This window comes from Tetrao urogallus, assembly GCF_951394365.1.
Source record: "Tetrao urogallus genome assembly, chromosome: Z".
Taxonomy (NCBI): domain Eukaryota; kingdom Metazoa; phylum Chordata; class Aves; order Galliformes; family Phasianidae; genus Tetrao; species Tetrao urogallus.
In genome coordinates, this window is record NC_136816.1 from 9,532,344 (window position 1) to 9,551,041 (window position 18,698).

General features: G+C 46.0%; 1 protein-coding gene across 2 annotated transcripts in view; it reads right to left on the bottom strand.

The window, feature by feature from the left end:
* ZNF608 (zinc finger protein 608) overlaps positions 1–17,170 on the bottom strand; it is a gene marked incomplete at both ends in the record, with an annotated part of 87,398 nt that extends 70,228 nt beyond the window's left edge. The window contains one exon of one of the 2 annotated variants that reach the window (XM_079548924.1): positions 17,129–17,170. In XM_079548924.1, coding sequence (XP_079405050.1) covers positions 17,129–17,170 — 42 coding nt within the window. Of the gene's footprint in view, positions 1–13,598; positions 14,484–17,128 lie in introns of those variants that run through there. The other variant, XM_079548923.1, reaches the window with a different exon arrangement.
* Between the last annotated feature and the right edge of the window lie 1,528 nt (positions 17,171–18,698).

Here is an 18,698-nt window from a genome sequence, read left to right on the forward strand (position 1 = left end):
CGTATAAAAGCAGAATGTTTTCTTTGACTTGAGTATTTGCTTTCTAATATACATTTTCCATGTTTGAACTGCCCAAATTAATTTTTATGGTGGTGATGGTTGGAAAATTACAGTAACGAAGTCAGAGAAAATTCAGCTTGAAGGGTAGAAGCATCGAAAGTCTGCAATTTTCTGAAAAAAAAACTAGGAAGTTCCAACAAAAAGCTTAACCAGCCTTAAACAGTAGAGGTTGCTTCACTTGTGCTTTAATACTTTCTTAAGTTTGATCTTAAAAGCACTCACTCATGAAATCTTCAAATAGCAGGGTACCAGCTCTTGAGTACTTTGAAAAAATGCTGTACAACAATAAATCAGGAAACGTGAGCACTGTTGAACCATTTGAACCGCCCGCTCATTAATTACAATACTGAAACAAAGGCCCATTAAAATAAATAAATAAATAAATAAATAAATAAATGAAACTCTGTTAGAAGGCTAAAGAAAAAAAAATTGTGAATATGCCCAGGTGTACTTCAGGGAGAAGGCTTCAGGCAAACGCATTACACTTTCTGAAATTAACTGGGCATCCCAGTTCCCTCATTGAGGCAGAAAACAAATTAGGGCAGGCCCCATTGCAACCAACAGGTGCTCCTTACATGGAAGGAGCTCCAGATGTCAGATTGATTTCAGAGTGCACAGCACAATAACGCTCCCTTCTCCCACCCTTTTCTCCCTGCTAAATACTTGCACCATGTTCAGCAGCAGCTGCTGTTACCCTCTTTGTCCCTGGCTCCTCTTCTTTGGGAGGAGGTGAAAAATAGCAGGACTTAATAACAAAACATAGAGCTCATTTCCTGTACCTTAGTGCCTCACTCTTTCATCTCCTTGTCCATAGGATTTGGCTGCCAAATAGGTCTTAATCTGTAAACAAATGATTTGCTGATTTGCTCTACAATTAAACCATTCATTTTCTCCTTCCCCCCCCAGTGCCCCCCTCCCCCCTTTGGCTATTTGGCTGCTGTCCAATGTTGAGGCTCATAGGTTCTTCCATTATTTAGTGCTGGTTAAAAGGCAATAAGCTCATTTGGAGTTTATAAAACTATAAGCTATCAACAAAAGCATTTACTGCTTCTCAAAAGGGATGCTGTCCGGACTTGCAGACATGGGATCAGGAAAGCCAAGGCACAGGCAGAATTGAACTTGGCGAGGGATGTGAAAAACAATAGGAAGACATTCTACAGGTACATTGGCCAGAAGAGACAGGCCAAAACGAGTGTACCTCCTTTAGTAAATGTAAAAGGAGAACTGGCTTCATTGGACAAAGAGAAGGCTGAGGTACTGAATGAGCTCTTTGCCTCAGTCTTCCCTGCAGCCAGGATTCCAGTATTTCTCATGTCCCTGAGCCCTGCATCCCTAAACCTCTAGGTGGGGACTGGGACAGTAAATCCCCCCCACTGTAAAGGCAGAGCAAGTCCGAGACCGCCTCATGAGACTGAATGTGTACAGGTCTATGGGGCTGGATGGTGTGCATGCCAGGATTCTGAAGAAGCTGGCTGAGGTGGTTGCCGAGCTGCTCTCACCATATTTGGAAAGTCATAGCTATCAGGTGAGGTCCCAGATGACTGGAGAAAGGGTCACATCACTCCCATTTATAAGAAAGGGAGCAAGGAGGACCCAGGGAACTACAGGCCTGTGATTCGCACATCTGTGCCTGGGAAGATCATGGAACAGATCCTCCTGGACGTCATGCTTGACTGCATGAGGAATGAGCTGTGATCCGAGACAGCCAGCACGGCTTCACCAGGGGAAGGTCATGCTTAACCTATCTGGTGGCTTCTATGATGGAGTGACAGCACTGGTGGACAAGGGAAAGTGACCAATGTCATTTACCTGGACTTGAGCAAGGCCTTTGACACGGTCCCCCACCACATCATTATCTCCAAATTGGAGGGATGTGGATGTGATGGGTGGACCACTCGATGGATAAGAAATTGGTTGAAAGACCTCAGACAGAGGGTGGTCAGCAATGGCTCCATGTCCAGGTGGAGGCCGGTAACGAGCGGCATTCCCCAGGGGTCTGTCTTGGGACCAGTGCTTTTTAACATCTTTATCAGTGACATCTATGATGGAATCAAGTGCACCCTCAGCAAGCTTGCTGATAAAACCAAGCTGAGTGGTGCAGTTGACATGGTGAAAGGAAGGGATGCCATGCAGAGGGACCACAACAGACTTGAAAGGTGGGTCTGGGTGAACCTGATGAGGTTCAACACAGCAAAGTGCAAGGTTTTGCTCTTGGGATGGAGGAATCCCAGGCATCCATACAGACTGGAAGGAGAGGTCCTTGAGAGCAGCCCTGCAGAGAAGGACCTGGGGGTCCTGATAGATGAAAAACTTAACATGAGCCAGCAGTGTGATCCTGCAGCCCGGAAAGCAAATGGTATCCTGAGCTCCATCACCACAGGGTTGGCCAGCAGGGACATGGAGGAGATTGTCCCTCTTACTCTGCTCTTGTGAGGTCCCATCTGCAGTACTGTGTCCAGGTCTGGAGCCCCCAGTACAAGAAAGACAGAGGACTGCTTGGCAGGGTCCAGAGGAGGCCGCAAAGATGACCAGGGGACTGGAACACCTCCCCTACAAAGACAGGCTGAGAGAGCTGGGCTTGTTCAGCCTGAAGAAAAGAAGGCTGTGGGGTGACCTCATTGCAGTGACTAAAGGGAGCCTACAAACAGAAGGGGAATCAACTCTTTGAAAGGGTTGATAACCGCAGGACAAGGGAAAATGGTTTTAAGTTGAGGGAGAGGAGATTTAGGTTGGATGTCGGAGGAAGTTCTCTACTATGAGAGTGGTGAGGTGCTGGAACAGCTGCCCAGAGAGGTTGTGGATGCCCCATCCCTGGAGGTGTTCAAGGCCAGGTTGGATGGGGCCCTGGGCAGCCTGGTCTAATATTAATGGTGGAAGTTGGTGGCATGTGGCAGGGGGGTTGGAGATTCATGATCCTTAAGGTCCCTTCCAACCCGGGCCATTCTTTGATTCTGTGATAAAAGCATTCTGGATTTTGACTGAAAAGTTAATAAAGTGGGGGTGTATACAATCATGTGTTTGCGTATATACCTTTGGGCATGGGAGGTGTTTTCTATGTGGTACACCAGTGCACTGTCAGATGTCTTTAAGTCCACTGCTGTAAGCTACAAATGCATGCATTATATTTTGGCTTCAATTATCTTTGCACCCTTTCCTCAACAGCTGATAATCACAGGAACTGCAGTTCACCTCGAATGCAGAGATGAACTTCAAAGAATATGACATGAGGAAAACAAAAAGGTCACACTACTCCAGCATTTCACAATGTTTGTAAATACTGTTTCCTCATGAAATGATGTTGTGAATCGTAAGAGTCCACCAGAGAAAGTCAAATCTTTAGAGAAATAAATAAGATGGTAGGCTTCTCATTTATGCAGTTAAGAGTCATTTCTGACCCAAAGAAGCACAGAATAACATCAAGGTCATTTTCTTCTATTTCTTGCTTTTACATTTCTGTCCTTGATGAAGAACACTCTGTCAGGAACCGTGAACCCAAACACTATGCACATGTGTTCAATTCCATTCAGATGCTCATGCAGACAGCAGGCTGCAGCCCCAGTTTGGGAAAGTAAAGACAGTGAAACATTAAAAGAAATCCGTATATAGGTAAGTGAATTACTACAAATGAACAGCTAAATTTGCAGGTGCAAATCTCATTTAGAAATGACAGGTACTTAGCAATATCAACTTCAGCAATATACGCCCAATGAAATTCCACAAGCCTATTTAAAGTCTATTACTGTTGCTGACATCAATCTGCCAAGCTACAGAGTGCTAAGCTCTACTAAAGATTTGCACCTATAAATTTAGCTACTGGTATGTTTGAATACACTGTGTTTCTCCATACAGGCAACTACATACATAAGGCAACCAGGCAGAAGGTAATCAAACAGAATTGTTGTGAAACCTTTTATGTCAGCTTTGCCCAAAGAAGGACTGAAGTTTACACTCCCAGCAGGGTTTAGATTCCAGCCCATTCCACAGCGATCTTCAGACTTTATTCAAGAATTCACTTCCTCAATGAACAGAACTGCAAAGGCTATGTTCCTAATACAACTACTAATGGGAGCACAAACATAACCTGAGGATCCTGAAAACTCAATTTATGTAAGGTTTTTAAAGGCATACTACTAACACTAGTGAAGACACCTACTGAGTGAAGCATGCTAACAGATATAATTAGCTGTCTCTATGAAGATGCACTAATCACAAAATGGATCTCTGATTCTCCTCTCTCACCCTCTCAACAAATGTGGATCACTGCTGGAGTTCTGAATAATAGGTGGTTTTCAATGTCTGGCAAACAAATATGTTTATCCTGCAAAACTAAGTAAAGATAAAAATAAAATCTGTTGTGCCAGCTCTGCAAAAAACAAACAAACAAACAAACAAACAAAGCCTCATATCCTGATTTGGCATAGCAATCACAATGTGTTTTTAGCATTACTTGTAAGCACAGTTCATTTTTAGAATTTATCCATTTGTGATGCATCTTCAATAATTACCTATCAGCTGAAAAGGTTTTTAAACATTAAGTAGGAAGAGGCATTTTAAGTCTGAAATGTATATTACAATCTAAGTTATAAAGGTGAATCTTGGAGGTACTTTAAGTGTAGTTGGCAAGTTCTCCTTCCAGAATAAATCTTAAGGATCAAAAATAAATATTCAAGGAGCATTAATTTGTTTCTAGATGTGTGTGTGCAAGTAAAACAGCAGCCATAATGTGGAAATTTGAGTCACATTTTGCAACTAATTGGAAGCAGATTAAAATTCTGCCTCGGGGGAACATTGTCAAACTAGAAGCTGGAGCAAATGAAGAAAGAGGTGAAAGCATCGTGAAGAGCTGACAGATTTACAATGCTCAAGGCAATAAACGGTACTAGCTGAAAATGAATGTGCTTCACTGTAGTGCATGCAGTTCTCAGTCATATCTCAGCAATAACAGCCCATAGCCAAGAAGCTCTTATTTTCAGAGAGATGGTAAAGGAAACAGTAGGAATGAAACAAATACTATTGCAGGTGGTGGGCAAAAACAAAATACAAATCATGCAGTGACTCAAGTTGCTACAGGAATAATCAAATCAGTCGTAGTGTAACATGGCCATTTTGTAACATGGACTCATCTCAAGCAAGGGCTCATGCAACATAATGTAATGACTGTCCAGCTGAGTTGAGCAAGAGTCAAAGCATTAAGCTCTCAACAGAAGAAAAAAAAAAATCAAGTTTTCATGCTTTTAAAGCGGGCAATAACACACAAACCTGCAAACAGATACGTCAGAAGCAAAAGGAAAAACTCTTTTTAAGAGGTGATTCGAAAAGGTTGGAGGAGTGTATAAAAATTAAAGTGTAAAGGAAAATGTACCAGTGCCATGAAGGAAACAGCTGCTAGCTTTCTCCTTCAGTGTATGGCATCTGGTATAATGTCACAGGAAAGACCATTAAAGGATCTGGACAAGAAATGTAAATAAAGAATATCAGCCAAAACTCAGCTGCTGTTTTTATTAAAAAAGTAGCTTTTCTTTATAGATGTGGGTATGCATACATCCTATACTCACAGACATATGTACACACATATACACACAAATATGTATTAATGTATATACACACACATACATTTATATAATCCAATCCGTAAAAGGATTGTGTAAAACTACACCATAGTTGAGGTCTATGAATAAGATTTTCAGTAACACTGGGTGTGAAACAACAATCTTCAAACTGCTTTCAAATTACAACAAAATGTTTCCTTTGATTTCCAGGAACCAATTCAATGTACACTGCCTAACATTAAACCCTGGGCAAAAAAGCAACTGGTAAGACTTAATGTCAAACATGCTCGATATAGCCAGCATACCTCTGGAGTATTAGATCTGTATCTTCAGTGTAAGCTAACCAACCCTCGATATTTACTAAATCACATTTGAAATTTCTTGCAGCAAAACGGAGTTGACTTGAAAAATGAGATCTATTTCTAATTGCATTTCCTTCTAATACCTTTTGCTGCACAGATACAGATCCATTCCCCTTCTTAAAAAGAGAACTGGCAAGAACGTGAAACTCTGAGACGTTCAACTACTGCCATTACTCCGCTGTTGTAAGCCTATAATAAAGCACAGATTTGATAGTGCTATCCATGTAGTGTGGCAAACCACACACAAATAAACAGTTCTCCACGAAGAATGAAAACCCAAAGACCTAACTCTTCCAATTTAAACATTATTGTTGCTTTTAACGTGAGCCATCTGCAGAAATCGGGCCAAGGAGGTAACAGGAAATCCAAAAATAATTCGGTCTGGACCCGCATGCTCTGAGAACAGAGATTACAACTGGCTTTTGACTCTTCTTAATGGTTGAAAGAAGCAATGAAAATCATAAAACCTGTGTTTGTCTAATGATCACCTATGGGAATGCAGAGACCAATTTCTACCACAGTTCAACACAGGACCACTAAAACTCATCAGGGAAGGCAGTGGTATTCGAGTGTGCAAATTCATGATAGGCAGTGGATATAACAGAGCCCCCAAATGACTCCAAAGACAACGCAAAAAAAAAAAAAAAACAACAAAAAAAAGCCCACCAAAACTGTGACATGCCAGCTATTGCCCAAATCAGAATGACAGGGGGTGAATTTGAGGAGTTCAGGTAAGTGCAACCAATTCAAGCTTAGTCTTCCATTGCTGATTGAAGCATATAAAATAGAGCCAGTTACTGTGGACAAGCTGCAAATATACATGACAAAAAAGCTGACTAGTAGAAACTTGACTGGCAACCAAAGACCAAGCTATTATTTCAAACTGTTATGGGAAAGCAATAAAATTGCTACCAGGTCTTCTCATGTTACTCTTCAATAAAAAGAAGCCACAGGGGAAATAAGAGGGGGGTGGGGGGAAACACATCAAAACCTCTGAAGTTCCTTGAAGTAAAATATGCGTTTGTGGCATAATGCCATCTGCTTGCTGGTTAACATGACAAGACAATTCAACAACCAGAATATCAGTGTTCTGAAAACAACAAGTAACCACAATCAATAGATTCTAGTTCCCTGTTCTGACTGCAATAAATTACATTCACACACAACTATTGGCATATGCTTCAAATATCCCCACGGGCACATTTTTCTTATGTTATTATTTGACAGCAGAGATTCTCAGGAGACTGAATCACCTCAGCAAAGCTGGGTTTGTGCCCGGGAATAAGGTTTAGGCTAGGACAAATCAAAAACTGGAAAAGGAAGACGGGGGAGCCAGGTTTTCAGCACTCATTATTTCTGTGCAAATATAGTGCAAAGACTGTTAAGTCATAATGGTTGAGGAAGGTTTATCGCAAAGGACACAGCTCAACACTGTGCTTCCTGACTCTAAAATTTACTAGGAAAAAAAGAACTTCAAATTTAAATTCTTGATGAGTTTGCTCTGAACAGCCTCACTGGACACTATGGGGAGATGGTAGAAAAGCCAAGATCTATCACTATGTGCTAGCCTAATAGAAAAATTGACATATCAAACCTTTCTCGGTAATCAAACACTTCAAGCAGAACAACAACATACTATGCAGTCCTCAATCCTACCTCAATCTCTGCGGCTTGCCCTACTTCATCAGATTTTATTATCCAAAGAGTCCTGTTTGTGAGCACAGAGAATGCATCTGTGCACATGTGCACAGGTTCACAAGAAGAAACTATTCCTACTCCTTGAATTTTCTTTTTGCTTTCTCAAAAAGATGAAAAACATTATAAAGAACTTGCTTGTCAGTCAAATCTGTCAACTCTGAATAGTTTCACAGCCCTTTATCCAGATGTTTTTGTTCCGATTGCCAAGACCATTTTGTCAGAATTAAGATGAAATGCAACAGGGAGTGCTTACTGAAACCCTGGCTACAGCACAGCTCGAAAGTCATAGTTTAAACTTCCCATTTGCCCAAATGGCTACTTATAGCCCACAGTAAGCTGTGGTTTTAATTTTTAAACGTAATTAAAAAAAAAAAAAATCTGCAATTTAAAATCATACATTAGGAAAACTCCTCAAGTTCTGCTACAAAAGCTAGTTATAATCTTTATTTGAATTATCTTATTTCAAGCATATTTTTGGACAAATTAAAAAGTGAAAGCTTGTCCTGTTACACTTTTCAGTTAAGTACTGCAGCACAGAAGTGCTGGAGCAGAAACATTCTGGCATGACAAGGGAAAAAGTTTGCCAGATTGAAGAAGGAAAGAAACATAAATAAGCTCTGTAGATTTTAAAGAGCCATTTACATTTTGCAATTACATCATACTAAGAAATTTTCATAGACCACCATTACACTGTCTTCCAGCGAACGGGGAACGTTACATGCAACCACAATTTCTTTTTTTTAATTGGTATTTTCCCTGTGATTGTTTTTAAGAAATAAAAATAGTACCTTGATATGTAAGTTTAACTAGAGAAACATTAGGTTTTTGCAAAACCATGGCCATTCCTGCAACCGAAGTCACTGTGTCTACAGATATGACCACTACCCAAGTGCCCATGAAAGGACATATTCCTATTGCAGGCAGTAAAGCACAACTGAGAAGTCAGATAACCTTTCCATCCTTTCAGGAAATGCAGTGACATATGAAATGTACATTAGAATGTTATATAAGAACAACAGTGAAGTTGGCATAGTGTCTACCACGTCAAGTAAAGAATAACCTGGTTGTTGATGCCCTATACAAAGTTCAGAACAAGACAGACAAAGACATGGGTTAGTCAGCAGTCCTACTTGTGTACCACGGGAAAAATCTGCCACACACAGCTGACAATTCAAAAACAGACAGTTCTGAGAAACACAGAACATCCAGCAACTACACACCAAGCTAAGTGAGGCAATCTGTCTCCAAGAGTGGGTGATGGAAACCCATAATAGGGAATTTATCAAAAATGCAGACAAAGGTAGCAGTTTTGATAGTGGATAAGGTGTTCCCAGAAATACCCTCCTGACAAAGCTTGTGAAACGTGCTCAGATACCATGCACACTGGTAGCACCACCTAAGGCTCGCAGGAACACAGCATATAAACACAAAGAGAGTTCAAAAACCATTACAATGCAGTCTCTTTACACAATGGGCACTCTGAAGGCAGCTGTTCAGTGCCAATCTGGCCAAGATCTCCTACTGCATTTCTTTCCACTCTTTGCTCAGGAAGGTCATTCTGACCTACTGCTGCACAGACCCTGTTTTGTGGCCTTTAATCTCCTGTGTTGTTTTGGAACACATGCAATCCCAGTAGTTTAGAAGGGAGAAAAGAGTGTTAGCATTGCACCTGGCAGCATTTCAGCAGTGTCAGGGACACGGTGTTTGTTTGACATGAACAGCATGTGTCCAGTTAATAGAGAACAGCCCAGGCTCTCCCACAGACATCGGTGACAGCAAGCCTGGGGATAGGGCTTCTGAAAAACACTCCACTGCTTCTTATATACCCATAACATGAGTTTCAACATGCAAGAAGACCTGTGCCTTTCAGACTTCTGACTCACACCATCATCAACAAGCAGATGTCCCAGACACCAAACCCTGTGGAAAAGCACAGCGCACCACAGAGTGAAGCCAGTGGGTTGGCCAGCACTGCACAGAAGTCCCCACAGCCCACCACCAACCTGACTGCCTCCTGTCAGAGCAGGCACAGATAATGTTCTTTTATCATGGGTGCCACAAGACCAGTTATTAGCTTCAGTCAAAGGGCCAAACAAAGGCCGGATGGCGCTTTATCCAGCACTTAGGCTGCAGCCAGGAGTGGTATCTCCAAACAGCACAGGACTCCAGTTATCTTTAAAGAGTAGTTTTCCTGTAATCAACAGCTCTAATCTGTGCATGGAAAACTTTTGTAAATGGTTTTATTACACATAATTAGTTAGCTGATAACAGCTTGCTAAAGTTGTCTTTTGAGAGTCACTTTTTTTTTTTTTTTTTTTTGCCTCTCCTCCTTCCTCTTACTTCTTCGGGAAAAACAGCATCGTTCAGGTTCTAGCAAACAGCGAGACCTTTGAAGATCTGACCCTTATTGTGTTTGCCTGCTGGAGGTGATCTCTATTATGAATTCTTCAGTGACTGAGCTTCTGGAAATCTCTTTACATGAAAGCAGAACCAGTTAACTGTCTGTACGAACATGTGTTTTCACAGCCTCTCCTGTATTACTGCATCTCACAAAGCTTCTATAAAGTGCCAGGTGAACTTTTTAAAATAATAATAATAATAATAATAAAGAAAAGAGTCTTGAAAGTATGAGCAAATGTCAACCATTCGGTTCCTGTTTTTAGGCTGGAAACTAGGAACAGATGGTACTTTCCATGTTACTTGAATCTGGTTATTGAACACCTCTGTGGTTACAGGAGATTTTGCTTAGCACTTTTAACATACATTTCATTTATTGGACTATAAAACGCTACTTTGGAAAAACAAGTCTTTATATAGCTATAATTAAAACAGTCTTGCAGCGAGCCCCTTTAACGCGGAGAACACGGTTAACCTCGTGACATCTGGATAATCAATTCCTTCCCTTTTACTGGGTATTTACGAAGTTATTAAAATTGTAAAATTACCGATGCTGAAGACAGGCGCTTTCCCAGCAGCTCCCCACCAGGCTGCGGGCTCCCAGTGCTGCCTGCAGCCCCACGCCCGGCCCGCCAGGCCCAGCAGGCTCCAGCCGCACCGCTGCAGACGCCCGGCCTTATTGCTCCACAGCAGCCAGATCCCCAGTGCAGCTTTCAAAACAGTTTGCTGTCAAACAACAATAGACTTTGTTCTTTAATTGAAGCGGGTGACCCGCTTGCCCTTTTATTTCACAGTGAATAAGCTACATCCAAGGCCAGCCGGGACAGTACATGAAAAGCATATCTCTGTCACATCATTAATCAAAGTGTGTACTTAAATGATTTACATCAGCGGGCACAAATCACAAGGCCGCCCGATGAAGCATGGCTTATTTTCAGTCCTGCCACAAGGCGCCAAGGCGAGACAACGCCAGCCAGCACGTTCATCTCCTTTAAACAACCAAATGAGAAGGAATATGCCAACACAAGAGGGACATTCGCTCCTGAGTGTCACCGAGCATTCAATTACAAGCCACAGCTCAGCACCTCGGGCTGCAGCTCCAGATTTTCCATATTATCTTCATCAAAGCACACAGATCTCTACACTCCAAATACAACCCTTCCGTACCTCAGTTAAGCTGCGACTGCTGCAGACCCCGACCTTCCCCTAACGCACACAAAGTAAATGGCTGTAGATAAACAATGTAGCAGCTGTTAGAAATACGGAAATGTGGCTAAAAAGAGGAAGATTTGTTCTTGCTGACAGACAGTAACTGTGCTAAAAATGGCAGAGCATGGATAAGGGATGGAAAATGGAAACAGGTTTTAACACCAAGAACCTGAGGAGTGGTTAGCCTACCTGTCAAAGCTACTTATTCAGACATGTCACCAGTGGCTTAACCACAGAATGGGCTGCACGAATATAGTTCAAACATCTGAGAATTACAGCATGCTATGACTTTATCCACATACCAGGGGAGTGGCAACTTTTACAACATACTTGCGGTTTCTGCATTAAAAAAAAAAACCAGCAGAACACAGTCACTGATTTAATTAGGCTTCGTAAGATCAATTTATCATGTTTTACACAACTTTCTGCAGCAAAGAAACAGAATAAATAGACCAAAAATAGACACTGAAGCACACTGTGAAAACTAAGCAGTGACTGCAAGTCCTGGGAATCCGCTCCAAGCTTTTCTCAAATAGTAAACAAATGCAGCGTTGTCTTTCACACCACATACAAAAACCTTTGGATTTTCACTCAGCGGGCATTAACTCCTTTCTGTCTAGTAGGACACATCCAAATTCATGAGACGTGCCTTTCACAACATGATGATAAATGGAAACTGATTTTTAACATGCAAGGCTTGAAAACTATATATCTCCAGATACAAGGTGCTTTGTGCAAGTGATGCATACCCAGCTCCAGCCAAGGCGAGAACAAAAACAAAAAACCCATAACGATAAACAGCGCAGTGCACTGCGCGGCATCTGGCACGTATGTGTATCCTTCGCGCGGTCTCCCGTGTGACCCGAGAGCAAAAAAGAACACAAAAACGGGAGAAACCACACTGCTCTCTAATCGCTGTTGCCATGACAGCAGCCTTTGAGATACTGCAATGTTCAGATTGCCAGCTAAACAAAATTGTTGAATGTGAACATTTGGCTGGAAGATTAAAAGGCTAAGGGGGTTGCAAAAGGGCAGTACCTCCCACATTCCAGGCAGCCACTGAATCCAATCAAACGGCTCTGACTCCTTAACCACAGCCATTGTGAGGACTGGATTAGGGCAATTTATCTAGATAGTTAAAACAGATTAGAGAGCTGCAATTTGAAGACCATTGGCAACAAAAGCAAATGCCTACTGTACTAAGTTAATAGAGGGAGCGGGAGACTTTGTGACACCTTTTCACAGTGAACAGAACCTCCATAAATAAAAGTGCAAACGTATACGTATGAATTACACCCGTTTGCCTCTTTTCTCATCCGCGTTCAGACAAGGTCACAAAGGCTCATTCAAATTCATCCGTAGACACGCTACATTAAAAGCAGTAACACGCACACAATGAGAAATTCACGTTATTTCCTGCCTCGAATGCAAGCCCTTGAAAAATATTTTCGGATTTTTACTGGTAACTCCTGTCACAAACACACAAATCCAATCCTGGAAAGTCGACTTGGACGCTACAAAAAACCTTCAACACCTCAGAAACGAGAGAGCAGCACAGACGGGCGCTAAGTAAAGGTGACTTCTTCCCCGAGATCTCTGCCCTGCCGACACTCGCAGGACGCTCCGTCAGCGCGTTTTCCCAGCGGCGCCGCTCGGGGAGCGGCACGAGCAGACGACGCGGTACCAGCAGAACTCCGGGCCACCCGGCACCGCTCACCTTGCCGGTGCTTCGGGCACCCCGCCGGCAGCCGCGGGCCCGAGCCCTCAAGGCGCGGGCAGGGCAGGATGCCGGCACCGCGCCCGCCCTCCCCCAGAGCGCGACGGTGGGCATTCGTCGGGGAAGCACCCTCCGCTACGCCGATGAAGGAAAGCGCACACCTCCGCTCGGCGCCCCTCCTGCATGTCACCGCTCGGCGCACCGGCGGCCGGACCCGCAGGATTCGCAGAGTTCCGCGCCCCCCACCTCCCCCTCTCCCAACCCCCCGCCCTCGTGAGGCCCGGAGGCCCCGCCCGCCGCCGCCCGCCCCGCACGTCGGGGCCCGTGGCGCCGCGCACGCCGTGCCGTCGGCGTCCCTCGTCCCCACGGAAGGAGCCCGCGTCCCCGCCGACGCCTCCCGGCGGCGCTGCGGACGGCCCGCGCACACCCGCAGCCTGACACTGGCACTGCGTGCCGGGCGCTGCGCGCGGTGCGGGACGGACAGGTGCCGCCGGGAGTGGGGACGGGCTGCGGGGCACCTTGCCGTCGGTGGGGGAAGGACGGAGGTGTGCCACGAAGCAGTCCGTCACAAACGGGGGGATGAAGAGGAGAGGAGCTTTGTCCTACCTTTTCTGTCTTCAATTTCTTGACTCGCCTGTGGCTCTCTTCCTCCTCCTCTTCCTTTTTTACCAATATAGAGTTCCCCATTAACCCTGAATCCGGGGCGCCTTTGCTAACTTCCCCAGCGGCTGTGGTGCAGTGGAAGGGGCTGCCGCTCCCCCCACCGCCCTTGGACCCGTAGCCATAAAGGTGCCCGGAGGGGCCCTGTCCACCGCCGCCGGCCCCAGGGCCGCTGGGGGGGCCCAGCTGCACGTCGTGCTGCTTGTCCTTCCGGGACTTCCCCGCATCTTTATCCCGCTTGGCGCCTCGGCTGCCCTGGTTTTTACATGGTTTCTCCTCCTTGTTTTTCCCACAAGAGGCAATGGCGGTGGTGCTGCTGGTGCTGTTAGTATTGCCGTTTGGGTTACCGCTCATGCTTTGACCCAGTGCTGAATTCATGCCAGTTGCCTCTCCAGGGCGCCCTTGGACTTCCTGCCTTTTGCCAGCACTGCCGATCTCAGGAATCCCATACAAGGCAGCAGAAGGCAGAGATTTATTAGAATCCTTAGAAGTTTTACTCCTTTTCACTTTTGATTTAGTAGTCTCTTTGTGAGAGGAATTCCCCTGGGGAGCGGAGGGCTGAACAGAAGCAAATTTTAGGCCATCAGCTAAGGCTGAGGTAGTATTAGCCCCACTGGAAGCCAGAGCCCCACAATCCTTGGAGCTGGTGCTGCTGCTGCTGGTGGTATTGGTAGAATTATTCATCTCAAATTTCTGTCTGTCCTTCTCCAAATCTGCGTCCAGATCAATTATTAAATTCCCAACACCGATTTCCCAATCATCGCCACTGTCGTAAGTGTCAACTGTGTTTGGATCCACACCTTTTCCTGTACTGGAAGTGTTCAATGACATCCTGAAGATGAGATCTCTAGAGTAAAAATTCGATGAACTTTCCTTTGGAGGTGTGGGGACATTCGTTTATCTCCGCTGGGCTTTTCTAGATTTAATTCTTCTTGTCCTCCTTTTCCAGGTGTGTCTGGGTTTGTAACTTGTGGTCCACATCCACCTTTTCCTGTGAGGAGAGGAAAAGTCAAACCTGTCTTGTCTGGGTCTTACCAGAATATAACACAACTAGTAAAAAAAAGGCCAAGGCGGAGGGACTGAAATCATTTGCTGCCCACATTTTTTTTCCCCCTTAAGTTTGTTAAAGCAGAGGCAATAGCTGTCATGCTTTCATAGTGAGCATCCTTAACCTACTTATCTCCCAACAGCCTCAAAAGCCACGACCAAGAAAAGAAAAAGGGAAAAAAAAGAAAAAAAATCCATTAGCTAGGTGATTTAAATCCACAAAGCTCAGGAAACGCAGCCTCAGAGCTGGTGCCTAGCTGTGGGAGCACATGTTGTAATTTAACCCCAGGACCACCACCTAGGCACCAGAGGCAGAAAAGGAAGTACACAGGCTCTCTCTTCACCACATTCCATGGATTTTGTGGCTTTAAACCAGACCCTTGAAGTTTTGTGTTATTTCTGTATTATCTTTTTACTCCTTTTTGTACTTAAGCCCCTTTTTATTTATTTATTTATTTATTTATTTGGAGGGAGGTCGAGGGAAGGGAGAAACCTAATTTTCCTTCACACAATACGGTTTCCATTAAAAACAACCAACCCGTAAGCACAAATGAAAAATATCAAAACCCACAGTTAAAAAAAAAAAAAAAAGAGGAAGAAAGAAAAGAAGTAAGATCTTTCTTAAGAAACATCAGCTTAAGATTACAGTCCTACAAGCAATTCTAGCAGTCACACGATTGTTAGGTCTGTTAAATACAGTATTACTGACTGTACAGGAAACTGATTAAGACATACACTTTAAGTGATCTGCACCAAGGTGGCCTCAGTGACCGCAAATGAGTGTGTGTTTGACAAAGCTCAGTTAAAACGATTTTTAAAGGGATCTCTCCCTTTTACAGCCGCTTATCGAAATATTTATACATAGAGATGCAGAATGCTTACCTTCAGTCCTTTATCATTTTTTTTAATTAAACCAGCAAATCAAAGTGCTGTTCCCACTCGTCTCAGCAACAGCTCTGTGTCTCATTTTACTTAGAGAGCAAGCGATCACGCAGTAGGCAGCAAGTACCATCGCAGCCCGGTCAGTGACACATCTCCCCTACTTTGGCACTCGGATCAGAGGTCCTTTTTTGCTTGTTTGGTTTTTCCTCCTCGCTTACAAAAATAATAATAAAAAAAAAAAAAAAAAAAAAAAAAAAAAAAAAAAAAGATGCTGCTCCTCACTCACAGCTCTGCATGCTGGTAGGCAGCATTCACTGTCAGAACTGGAGCATCAGGTTATTTTTTTTGTTGTTGTTTTTGTTTGGTTTTTTTCTGTTTTGTTTTGTTTTTTTCTTGTTTTGTTGTTTTTTTGTTGTTTTGCTTTTTTTTTTCTTTTTTTTTGCGCGCGCGCCTGTTTTGCTTTCCTGAGTAAGCACGGAATCGTAATAATAGTCACAGTAATTTAAAAAAATAAAATAAAAATGTTATCCCCAACTTCCCACTCCATCTTCAGCCCCGCGCTCGGAGCCCGCCTGAGCAGTGAGAAACGATCCCGTGCGACAGCCCACAGGCGGCCGGGTGTTACCGGCAGAATGTGCTAACATCGGGTAAATTAGTGAAAGGGAGGAAGGGAGAAAAGGAGAAGAAAGGACTGAAAATCCGGGCTGGATTCCGCCCGCTCGCTGGGAAGTGGCATTTTTTTCGCCCGTCCTGACAGATCTGATTTCTTCGAGTTACTTCAGGGGGCGCGGGGGCGGGGCGGGGAGCGCCGCGCTGATACCGGGAGGGGCCGGAGTGGGGAGGGGGGGCAGCACCGTACCGACAGCGGCGCTCAGCAGCACGCTGCGGTAATTGGAGCCCGGCGAGACGCAGTCGACGACCTTTTTTCAGGACAGGCCTCTCCCCCCTCGTTGTATCCCGGCGAGCGGCCCCTCCCCCGCTTCGCCGGACGGCGCGGAGCGGAGCCGCAGCGCGGCGTTGTTAATTAGCGGCGGGGGGAAGCCGAGCGCCTAATGAGCCGGCGGCGGCGGCGGCGGCGGGGGGCGGGGCGGGCCGCGAGGCAGTGCCGCCAACCCCCGCGGCGCTGCGGTTCCGTTACCGCGCGCCGCACGTGACCCTGCCGGGCGCCATTGGCTGCGCCGCGGCAAAGATGGGTGGCGGGGGCCTGCGGGCCGCCCGTCCCGCGGAGCCGCGCAGGGTGACGGGCCGTGCGGCGGCCCCGCTCGCCCACCCTCCCTGCCCTCCCCGCTCCCGCCCGGCCGCCGTGCCGAGCTGTGGCGGGCCCTGCCCCGTTGCACCCCCGGGCAGCGCGCCGTCGGGGTACGCGCGCAGCCGCGCGGCTGCCCTCGTGCTCGCCGTGCCCGGGGCCGCTCGCTGCTCGCAGCGGCCGCCCTGCTCACTGCGGCTCCCAACGCTACCCTTGGCAGAAAAATAATAATAATAATAATTAAAAAAAAAAAAAATCACCCCCTCTTCGTGCTACAGACACACCACGCAACCGTACTTACGGTCTGTACTGGATGGAGGTGGCCTGTTCCTTCTAACTGCATTGGGTGTGTGTTTGTTGCAGCCGCTTTTTATTTTTGGAAAAAAAAAAAAAAATCTAATGTCTTCAACAGATTTATTGTATTGGGAAGAAGAGAGCACCAGATACCATGAACCTTCCTTTCTTTCTAAAAAGGAAAATTAAAAACAAAAGCGCGGGGAGGCCCGGCCGCCCCCCGCACGCACGCGCGCACACACACGCACGGGCCCGGCGTGCCCCCGCGGCGGCCGCGGAGGGGGAGTGGGACCGGAGCGGTACCTGAAAGGGACTTTTCTTTGTTCAGAATGCCCCTTCCCTCCCGGCCAATGGGAACCCAGCTTTTATGAAATCGGGCCTTCCCATTGGCCGCCGTTCCTCCTGCCTGCCGGCGGGCTGCAAGGCAGCGAGGCGCACACACGCGGGACGCGCGGACACGCGGGGCACAGCGCGGGCTGTGCGCGCATCCCCGCAGCCCTCGGGCCGTACCGTGTGAGCGCCAGCTGCAGCCGGCCGGCTGCAAATCTCGCTTCTCGTTTCAATTTGCCTCCTGTAACATTTAAGGCTTAAAAAAAGAAAAGAAAAAAAAAAAAAAATAGAGCCGGGGGGGGGGGAGGGGGGCCAAGACAGAAAACCAAGGTGGAGAGCCGCTGTGCCAGGATTCGTTCTTTGAGAGGAAGACTCTCGTTTTAATTTAATTCCAAGGCGGCTTTCGCGGCGGTGATGAATGCTGTTCCCGTGCCGCTTTCGGAGGCGGTGCGGGAACAGCTCGGCGCCCAGCTGCCCCTCGCTCGGAGTTCGGCGGGCTGGGGCTGCTACACGTGCTGCCTCGGCAGAAGCAGCCCGCGCCCACGGCCGTGCTCTGTCTTGACAATATGCCTTAAGTTAGGCTGGTCGGTGGTGTGGGGATTTTATTTTTTTGTTTTGTTTTGTTTTTTGTTTTTTTTTAGGAAGGAGAGAGAGTAGAAAATAACCCTTTTGTTTCCAGGCCCCTGATTTACTGCCGCACGCACTGAACTGTGAACGCCGGCGACCATATAACTACCACGTGAACATCCTTTCACAGGAATTAGTAACACAAATCTTCCCAATCGGGCTTTGTGTCGCTCGAAAATATCCCCCTTAATCATCCTCTTTGTTTAGCTGGGGAGCCATTACGCCGCACCTCCGCCTCAAATTGCGCTTAACTCTTCGTTGCCCGACGGCCGGGCGGTGGGACCCGGCACGCCTCGCACCTCGGGGCCAGACTCACTGCCCCTCGACATTTCCCCGAGTTATCTCTTCGGGAACACCCGCATGTCTCCAGGCCTGCCGCCGGTGCGGGATGCCGCCTGTCACCCGGCAGCGGCTGCGGGACCTGCAGAGTCCGGTGGGGTGGCTGGGCTTTGTCAGCCCGAGGATCGCTGCTCCTGTTTCGTTATGATATGTATTTTTCAGATTTAGGTAATAGCCCTGATTTTTCAATATCGACCTCTGTTTAGACACGTTTCACTTTGGGCTGCTGCTCGTCTGCGAAATTACAGTCATTTTCACATTATTATCCAGCGAGTAGGAGA